The sequence below is a fragment of the Chinchilla lanigera genome, unplaced genomic scaffold (assembly GCF_000276665.1).
Source record: "Chinchilla lanigera isolate Chin_1 unplaced genomic scaffold, ChiLan1.0 scaffold00126, whole genome shotgun sequence".
NCBI classification, from domain to species: domain Eukaryota; kingdom Metazoa; phylum Chordata; class Mammalia; order Rodentia; family Chinchillidae; genus Chinchilla; species Chinchilla lanigera.
The window spans coordinates 2,492,168-2,501,963 of NW_004955527.1; the positions used below are offsets into that span (position 1 = coordinate 2,492,168).

Genomic DNA, 9,796 nt, shown 5'->3' on the forward strand with positions numbered 1-9,796 from the left:
TGCACAGTGGGGCCCACAGGACAATGACTTCCAAGGGCTAGTCCTTATATATAAAAAAGGCCACAATAAATACTTCTATATATTTTGCCCCACTCTAATCTGACATGGTAAACACAAACATGAATCTTGCTTTAAAAAGAAACTCCTGAGGAAAGAAAGGGATGGAAAACTTTACCAAGGCCACTTGAGTCAGAAACTACTATTACTATTTTCACTGCCACGAATGACACCAAATCGACCATTCCCAGCACCAAGATGATCCAGGGACAAGATTATCACACTTCCGTATCTCCCTCAGATCACAGCCCAAACGGAGCTCTGGAAGAACTTCCTAGTAGAAGATGAGCTTGAAAAGGAAATAAGCTGCTGGCAATCGACCCATCTAACTGAACTTGTGTTTGTCATCAGTCATTAAGGGCTGAGGTGTTATCAGGGAGATGCTAGCAAACCCAATCTGTAGTAAATTCCAGTGTTTATCTAGGCCATTGTTTTTCTTGCACAGTCCTTGACATCTGCAAATGGAATCATGATTAGGGCCTTTTTATTCCTTCCCTTTTAAAGTCTGGGTAGCACCATGTACCACTCTAACATTAATTCTAAGACATCCCACCCAATGTAATGAAGATATTTGGCAATCAACCCATGCGTGCAGCAGCAGACGTGATGCACAAAGTAGCCCCCTGCTCACCCTATTAAAATGTCAAATCCTGAGCACACAAATAAAAGCATACCACTCTAGGGTATATTATTTAATTATTCTTCAAAGTCCTGTCATGAGTGGTGAATCCTAATACACACTGTGCAGAATTCCCAACACCAAGCTGTATGGTCTCAAGTTTCTAGGCTGATGGCTGAGTGAACAAGCCACACCCTGCCTGTAGCAGAGACAGGTGGGAAGCTGACCTGTTTCTAGTTGCATGCGTGGGGGGATTTCTCATGGTCTCTGCTTTTTAAAGCATTCACTCTCATTTTAAAGTGTTATGCTATACACGAAACCATCCATTTTATTCCAGAATACATCACCTCAGTGAGAATAAAAAGCTTTTGTATGCACATACTGCCAATACATTCTTAAAGGCCCAAAATTTAACAAGTAGGATAGACAAATTCATCAGACGAGAGATCATAAATTACTTTGGCCAAAAAGAAAAAAAAAATCATTAAAAAAATCTGGCTCAACATTCTGCTTGCAGGTTTCTACATATACTGTGTATGTGGTGAGTGTGTATGTGTGTGTATAGAGAGTGCTTTTTTTTTTTTTTAAAAGGGAATGGAGTACGGTCTAGCCCACTTCTCCATAGTTACGTGGGAACTACAATGTTCTTTGCTAGCAAAACAAGAAGTGCAAGGTCTGCATTTCCACCAACTCGATGCAAAGCCCCAAGAGCTTCCTGCAAAGTAAAACCGGCCCGAAGAATCCGGTCAATATCTGTGGCAGGAAAAATTAAGGGTGAGAGGAGGGAGGGACTTGACAATGGATGGCTGGTTGGTGGCTCCAATTCAAGAAATGGCCATGCAGCGTCAGGACAGGCGTTTTCTCTGGTTTCAGGCCTGTCTATTCCTGGATTCTGTACGCCATGACCCCAATCTTTAACCAGTATGAAACTAGATGGCGAAGACTGTGTTTGCTCAGGAATCTGATCGACGGCATCCTGCTCACCGGCCTGGAGACGGGGTGAAATTTCTACACCTATGGTGCAGGGTAACTGATTAGATGATTTCGCTGAGGTTACAGTGACAGAACCGCTCCCGCTGACGGACTCTCTGGATGTGGGGGCACCTTCCTTGTCAGCTGACGGGCCGTCACCTGGACCCTGGAAGCCAGTACTTCCCGCATCTTCTGTTCTGGCGCCAGGCGCTCCGCCCACGCTTTCTGTCTTCACTGACACACATGTGGCCAGATGACAGCAGCCTTGTGGACACGGGTCTCTGTGGGGCAGACACTCATTCTGAGTCTGGCTTTCTGTAACACCTGTTTGGCCCTCCGGCACTGTTTCTGACTGACAGCTACCTTCGGGTGTATTTTCTGAAGCTGGCTTACTACTACTGATCAAAAGTTCATGAAGTTCTTTCAGGGCTGCTGTGACAGACGAACAAGGTTCTTCTGCTGCCTCCACAGAGGGCTGACAACTGCCGCAGAGACTTAGGGAGGGTAGGTTTTCCCCATGTTCGTTATTTGTTCCAGACATTTCAACATTGCTTTCTGGGAGCTGTAACGCCTGAGTGGAGATAGGATTATTCGCACTTCCAGATGCACGGCTACACTTTGATGTTTCTACTTCCATCAAGGGGTTCTCTGATGGGAGACCAGATGCACCAGCGTTCTCCACAGCGGCAATCTGCCTGCCTGCTGAATCAAGCACAGCAACTAGGCTCTGTTCCACCACATCTATTTCCATGAGCATTTCTGCATTCGAGCAGCCGAAGCATCCCGGGGGTGGAAAGCTTTTCTCCGTGCCCGGAAGACATGCGTTCTGCTGTAGCCCATCTCCTGTCATCGCTGCTTTCAAATCAACACTTTTCTGCTGACCCTGTTGCCTCTCTTCCGGAAGCTGAAGGTCCCCCGGGTCACAAAGCTGTCCTTGGTCTTGTGGAGCATCCTGCTGTACCTCATGCTGTTTACTCCCTGGTTCTGTGTGCTGCTGAAGGCCCTTGAGTTGGTGCAGGCTCTGATTTTCTGGGTGCCAACCCTTTTTGTCTACAAGCATCAGTGGTTCATGCATCTTAGTAGTTGTGACAGATAAATTAGCTTCCTGTCTTGTATGGAGATAAAATTTGAGGCCCTGGGTGCTTCTTTCAGCAGATTTCTCCAGATTATCTCTCATGACTGCTTCTTCGGATGAATTATGCAAAGGCATAGCTGGACTCTCGTCTGCTGAAAAAGCATGATCAGAAAGATCCTGTAGAGGAAGAAGTTCTTTCTTTTTTGAGTTCATCTGGAACTCAGATGAAGCCTTCAAAGCCTTCACAGCTTGAGGTTCAATGCTATCTGGGTCACTGGGCTTGGTAGGGCAGACTGAAGCAGAGGCAGAGCGAGCAAGACTCGGAGGACTACCCACCCCAGGACTTGGTCCTGAACAGTGGGCTGGATGGGTAAACCCATCTGAAGTTGGTGATGATGACATTCCCAGTGAGGTAGATTCTTTACCGCTTTTCTCTGTCACAAAGGGAAAGCAAACAGATTAACTGGCAGGTAACAAAGGCCACTAAACTATCAGCGGATATAAATCTAAACAGGGTAGAATAGAAGTCCTTTAATTCTGGTTTCCCTTACATATACAGACATGATTTCTAAAACGTAAGAATCTTCACGAGTAAAGCAATTTAACATCACAAAATCAGAAGAAGATGCAGGAATGTTCCTGACAGCACATGCTCACTGCAGTTCGGTGCGTATTTATGTAACAGTTGAGCCAGTGCTCAGGCTGCAGCACACTTACACATCTCTCTTCCCAGGGAGTCTAAAGCTCTAGGCCAGTTTCTTCAAGTGTGTTTTTTCTACCACTTGTCCTACAATTGCATGGGAGGCTTGTGAAATATGCAGGCTCTAGGGTGCCATCCTTAAGAGTAACTCCAGGAGACTGCACTTTCAATGAGCTCCCTAAGTGATTCTTTTTTTTCTTTTTCTTTTTGAGACTGGGTCTCACCCTGTAGTTCCAGCTGGCCTTGAACTCACTTTGTAGCCCAAGCTAGCCCTGAACTCTCAGGGATCCTCCTGCCTCAGCCTCCCGAGTGCTGGGATTACAGGCATACGCCACCATGTCCGTCATCCCCAAGTGATTCTTAAGCACATCACAAGGGTTCTTGAGGACCCTTGCAGCGCGGTAATTCCTATGCCAATGTATGTTTCAGCTGTGAGCACTGAACTTAGAAAGCACGAAAGCAGATATACTTGGGACAGAGCAGGAATTACAAGGAGAAATAAGAATCTGCATAATGCCTGCAGACTTCCAGGAAAATAGAAGAGCTAAAGATAAAGATCAAAGAGATTAAATCCCAATCATTACCCTATCAAATATTATACCTTTAAAGGATTATTAGTTACATTTAGTACAATTAAGCACATTTAAGCAGCTTAAGAACAGAAGAATAGGGAAGTGAATAGTAGAGGGAAACTGCAATAGTTTTTCAGCAGGCAATGACTATTTTTTGAGACAGGGCCTTGGTATGTAGTTCAGGCTGGCCCGAACTCACGCAATGCCCCGGCCTCAGTCTGTGGCAGCAATGACTATGCTCAGAGTCACTGCAATTAATGAACCTCAAGCGTGATGGCGGGCTTGAACACTATCTCAGTGCAGGTACCATAACGATATCATGGAGTATCAGTCCCAATTTTCCTTTTGACACTGAACAAGTTAAAAATTGACCAAAAGCATGTATTATAATTTATAGTAAAGACCAGTCACAATACATTGTCTGGTTAGATGTAATGCAAATCCTTTGGGCTGAATATTAACATCCAATCCAGGACCCTGACCTTGACTGAAGTCATAAAGCAATGCAGTTTCAAACAGGTTTAAATCATTCTAATCAAACACTGGTTAACAACACAAGAAGATAAAGCACCGTGTCAGGAAGTTATTGACTTCTTACAAAACAATCTCACCTTACAGTTTAGCAGTAAACAGGCAAACAGTGTGTCTTAGTAAATTATATCTATCAGAATCTAGAAACACAGTCACTGGTTTGTCAATCTAATTATTAGGCTGATTGTGAAAGAGGTTCAACTCTGATCTAATGCTAATAGAAAACTGCACTGTAATGAAACATCCACATTAGCAACATAGAAAGGTATGATAAAGGCCATCTAGCATTGGTACACCAGTTATAAACCACCACGGAGGTGGAGGCCAGCACCTCCTCAATCGGTATTGTGCCCACTAAGAGAGCAGCACATAGCCCTCTGCACCTGCCATGGACGCTTTTATCAGCCTAAATCCTAAATGTAGTGTAGGACCGGGTCAGGACAATAGGACATTCAGGAGAAGAGAATAATTGATGCAAAGAATAATTAAACTGTGGCTTACAAGGGGAAAAGAGAGAGTAGAGGAGAAAGAGGGAGAAGAAGAGAGAGAGAGGAGGTAAGGAGAGAAGGGAGAGGTAGGTAGGTAGAGGTCTGAGGATGAGGTAAGGGGGATTAAATGCTATGAATTCAATTACAACCAGCCAGAAAATCCTTATAAAGCCCTTATTTTGTGAAATAAAACCCTTCCTTGTCTTGCTATCTCAGCCAATATACTCAGGCTGACAACGATCTTGTTTGTATCACAGGGAAATGGAAGCAGAATAGAAAATCTATCAGGGCAGTGAACAGGGAAAGGCAGAGTCTCAGTTCTTGTTGCAGGGATAATAAAATGGAAGACCTGCTTGTTACCAGCTCTTGTGACTCTGGATAAGTCATCTGGCTCAAGCTTCCATTTCTTCTGGAACAGAATGAAAATTTCTGCCCCTACCTCCTTTTTTTGGAGACAGGGTCTCGCTATGCAGTTCAGGCTGGCCTTGAGCTCACTTTGTAGCCCAGGCTGGTCTCGAACTTAACAGTCCTCCTGCCTCAGCCTCCCGAGTGCTGGGATTACAGGTGTGCGCCACCACGCCCAGCTCATAATGAGAATTTCTGACCTTCTGGAACACAAGGTAGTCATGTGCAGTATCAGGAAAAAGAGCTTCCAGTTTTTCAGAGGAAAGGGACTTAGGAGAACTGAAAGTGCACAGGTATCTCTCATGACAAAGTGCTGTGATGCCAACATTCTTGACTTGATATTCATAACAGCTAGTAGTTATGGCTGCTACGATGGGCACTTTTTACTTTTTCCCTCTTCTGTAATGTTCTAATTGATAAAATTTCCAACAGGAATTCCTACTTATGTATGTGTGTATGCCAACATACACACAAAGCTAAATACCACAGGCTAGTTGTAACCATGAGTAAACAGGGTGAAATGGTCGATGGCAGAAGCTAACTTCCAAAACTGCTACAGATGCAGAGGCTTTGAGAGCACAGACGACAACTGCATGGAAGGCTTCACGTGGTGGCTATAAATACCTGGTCTGGGGCCCACTCCAGCTGCAGTACACACACACTACATGCATCATGGCTTCTGACGCTCTGTTTGGATTAGGAAACAGACAAGCAAACTTGGGTTAACAATGCAAACCACACAGCATGCAGGGGTACAGTCTCCACTCCTTTGCCATCTTTGAAATCAGGAACTAACTCAAAGTTGGGGAATATTTCTATAGTTTGGACATCCAAAAGATTTGCTGGTTATGTGAATTCTCCCACAATATATAAAACGATGTGTCGACTTCAAAAGATTTTTTTTTTCTTTTTGAGACAGGGTCTCACTATGTAGCCCAGGCTGGCCTTGAACTTACGGCGATCCTCCTGCCTCAGGCTCCCAAGTACTAGAATTACAGGCATGCGCCACCATGCCCAGAGCTCAACAGATTTTTAATTGAATTTAGAAGGAAATTAATTTCACACATCCACACTCAAGAGAATTTATGAGCAAACATGTCCGGTGAAGAAAGAAGATCCATCAGATAAAATTAAATGATAGTATCTTATGGCATAAAGGTGAGTGAACACATGTAACAATTATTTCCCAAATTTCTCAGCTGAGATTCACTTTTAGAAGAAAAGAAATAAGATTAAATTTTATCCTGACTTTCCTTCTTTACTTTCAGTTTTAAAATAGCTCTGACTCTAAATTCTTTCTTGTTTTTTTTTTTTTTTTAGTGGGGGATAATATAAAGAATTGCACCACAGCCTTTGCACTGAACTATATCTGTAGCCTTTTTTTGATAAAGGATCTCCCTTGGTTGCTAAATTACCTGTCCTGGGCTGAAACTTGTGATGCTCATCTCAGCCTCCCAAGAGTACTGGGATTAGAGATGTGCGCCACCACCGCTGGCTAAATTATTTTTCAAGTGATAGAAAGTATAAATAGACTTTGATGAAAAATACCAATTAAAACAACTTTTCACAAAATACCTTCACCTAGTATGTCCAGAGTTTGGATTTGGGAAGTTAAATTTTCCAAACAGGATCTAATTTTGCGTAAGTATTTAAAAATTATAAAAATTAGCATAAGCCACACATATCAGTAACAAAAGATTACATGGATAAAAAGATACTTCCTTTTTATCTTTTAAAACTCATACTGAAAACGTCTGTGGTATGTATTTTAATCTCCGAAAGTTTCTACTAAAATAAGGTAGTCACCGAAGAGGGTAACGTTACCAGGAGGTTACAAAACACAGCTGTCATCAGCTAATGTTTCTCTAATAATAGACAAAGACAGTGGAGGGAAAGAAAAGAAATTTCGGAAATGGTAATTTATCTTCATATTAACATGTAGTATGACTAAGCTGACAAATTACCCTAAATTAAGTAGGCAGCTCAGATTTATTCACGCTTACCTTGTTGGGAGGTTAAGATTCTCCCCTTCCTTCAAATTACATAAACCGCAACCAAAACTCCACTTCTGGGTTGGCGGGGGGCTTGAACACAGGGCCATGTGCACACCAAGTGCTCTGCCACTGGGCTATGCCTGCAGCCCCAAACTGCACTTTCTGTGCAACACTGGGCTAGAACACGACAGACCTTTTAGATTCTGACCAAGGCCAGCTTGGACAAGTGCATCTGCTACCCAGGCCCATTTTAGGCACAAGGCTGGAAGGTGAAATGTTCTCAAGTAACACACGGCAACAGCCACGCATGGTGGCAGATGCCTGTAATCTCAGCATTCTGGGAGGCTGAGGCAGGAGAAGCACCAGTATGAGGCCAACCTGGACAAACTAGTGACTTCGAGAGACCCCGTCTCAAAATTAAAATTAAAAGGACTGGGGATATAGCACAGCGTGAAGGCTCTGGGTTCTACCTTTAATACTAGGGGGAAAAAAGGGGCAAACCTGGCTGCTTTTTACCTCTTCTGTCATTAGAAGAAAGCCATTCCCTGAAAATCTAACTCTAGTACATTTTACTGCACTAGAAAAAGCAATGGGTGACATTAATCATTTGATGAATAATTGTGTCTCAAGACTTTAAAATAACTCAAACTGAAAAGGTAACTCTTAAAAAAAAGTAATTTTTTTCAAACTTCTACAAAATACATCCCACAGTCATTGTTCTGTAACAGATGGGGGATTTGAGCACAACTGTGCTGCTCCATTTTACCCGAAAATTGGCTCTGTCTTTATATTTAAATAGGCCATAACACTTGAGTCCCTGGACTTTAGGAGTTTTCATCCTGTAGCATGATGACACACAGTGATCTCAGTAAGAGCATAAACAGCACATTCTGATTACTATTCAATTATGATTCTAAACTGCTGGTTTTTCTTTGTTTGCTGGCAGTACTTTCAATAAATATATTTTTTTTTTTTTGGTTTTTGGTTTTTCTCTGGTACCGGGAACCGAACTCACGACCTTGCGCTTGCCAGGCAGGCGCTTTGCCGCTGAGCTCAATAAATATTTTAAAAGTACTACTTAGTCACAGTGACCATGCTATTCCCTTCAAACTAAATGGGTCTACGAAAAGGAAAGAATATTTTGAAGAAGTACTGCTGAAGTCAAAACTAAGTATCTGCTTAGTGCTATTTAAGTTTTATGAAGATCAGCCAGACACACAGAAGCAAACACCTCCCCAGTCTATCTTCTGTACAGCAACAGCTTGTTTCTTAGTCTGCTAAAACCCAGTTCTTCGTTACTGTATTACGTGATGGGAGGGGAGGAAAGAAGCCAGTGAACACCCGCACTGCTGGACGGTGAGGCTGAGCGGAGACTGGAAAGGTCTTACCCTCCGCAAGTATTATCCAAGAGCTCAACCATTCCAATACCTGCTTCCTCTGCGGATTTCTGAATGGCTTCTGCTAACTCTCGGTCCGCAATCTCCTCTGGCCGCACATCTTCTCGCCCGGCGCCATACGCCAAGCGGGCGCACTCCGGTAGTTCTCCCTCGGGAAGGAAGGCTGTCTGTGAGCCCGTGGTGCCGATCACCAGTACATTTTTCTTGAGATCAATGGAACACTTAAGAGGAAGACACCAAAGAAGAATGACAGCAGATAAAATGCCATGCAGAAAAATTATGAGCCCAAATAAAAAACTCCATTTACAAGGAGCAACACTGACAGGGAGAGAGATCGTTACACAAAGAACTAAACAAAACAAACTACTTTATCTAAAAGCATTTAAATTTAACTTGGGCGATACTATCCGTTATTTTGGGGTTCCTCCATACCCAAGTTTTGAGATGAGTTGTTACTAATACATTGCCCAGGCTGCTAGGCTCAAGTGATCCTCCTGTGTCATCATTCTAAATAGCTGGGGCGAGGTGCATACTACTGCACCCAGTTTAGAACCAACTTCCTTCCTTCCTTCCTTCTAGGTGCGTACTACTGCACCCAGTTTAGAACTCCCTCCCTCCCTCGGTCCGTCCCTCCGTCTCTCCGTCTCTCCCTCCCTCGCTCCCTCCCTCCCTTCCTTCCTTCCTAAGACAGGGCCTTGCTAGGTAGTTCAGGCTGGCCTTGAACTTGCAGCAATCCTCTTGCCTTAGTCTCCTGAAAGTTGGGATTGCTGGCGTGGATCACTATGCCCATCTTAGAGTTCTTTTTCAATATTTAAAGTTTATATCAGAAAAACCTTTACAGGATACAGTTTATATTTATTTGTCTTTACAACAATATTCAATCATTTGTGATTATAAATATTTATTATGCAAAACTTGGAAAGGTGCCAGGTATAATTAGCAGCCTCACATTTGAGAAAACACAAAAATGATTTTCTAATAAATTT

General features: G+C 43.2%; 2 protein-coding genes across 2 annotated transcripts in view; both read right to left on the bottom strand.

The window, feature by feature from the left end:
- Positions 1-736: 736 nt before the first annotated feature.
- Positions 737-3,151, bottom strand: Rsc1a1 (regulatory solute carrier protein, family 1, member 1). Its single transcript, XM_013507398.1, has one exon. It carries the CDS (start codon positions 3,123-3,125, stop codon positions 1,302-1,304), a length of 1,824 nt encoding a protein of 607 aa, XP_013362852.1. The 5' UTR covers positions 3,126-3,151; the 3' UTR covers positions 737-1,301.
- Positions 3,152-6,043: 2,892 nt separating this feature from the next.
- Positions 6,044-9,796, bottom strand: part of Ddi2 (DNA-damage inducible 1 homolog 2) — a gene marked incomplete at its 5' end in the record, with an annotated part of 36,558 nt that continues 32,805 nt past the window's right edge. Inside the window, 2 exon segments of the mRNA XM_005409866.2 lie at positions 6,044-6,106; positions 8,842-9,031. Coding sequence (XP_005409923.1) covers positions 6,090-6,106; positions 8,842-9,031 — 207 coding nt within the window. The 3' untranslated portion in view covers positions 6,044-6,089.

Coding starts and splice junctions, on each gene's coding strand:
- Rsc1a1 (XM_013507398.1), bottom strand. CDS start 3,125: ATGTCATCATCACCAACTTCAGATGGGTTTACCCATCCAGCCCACTGT.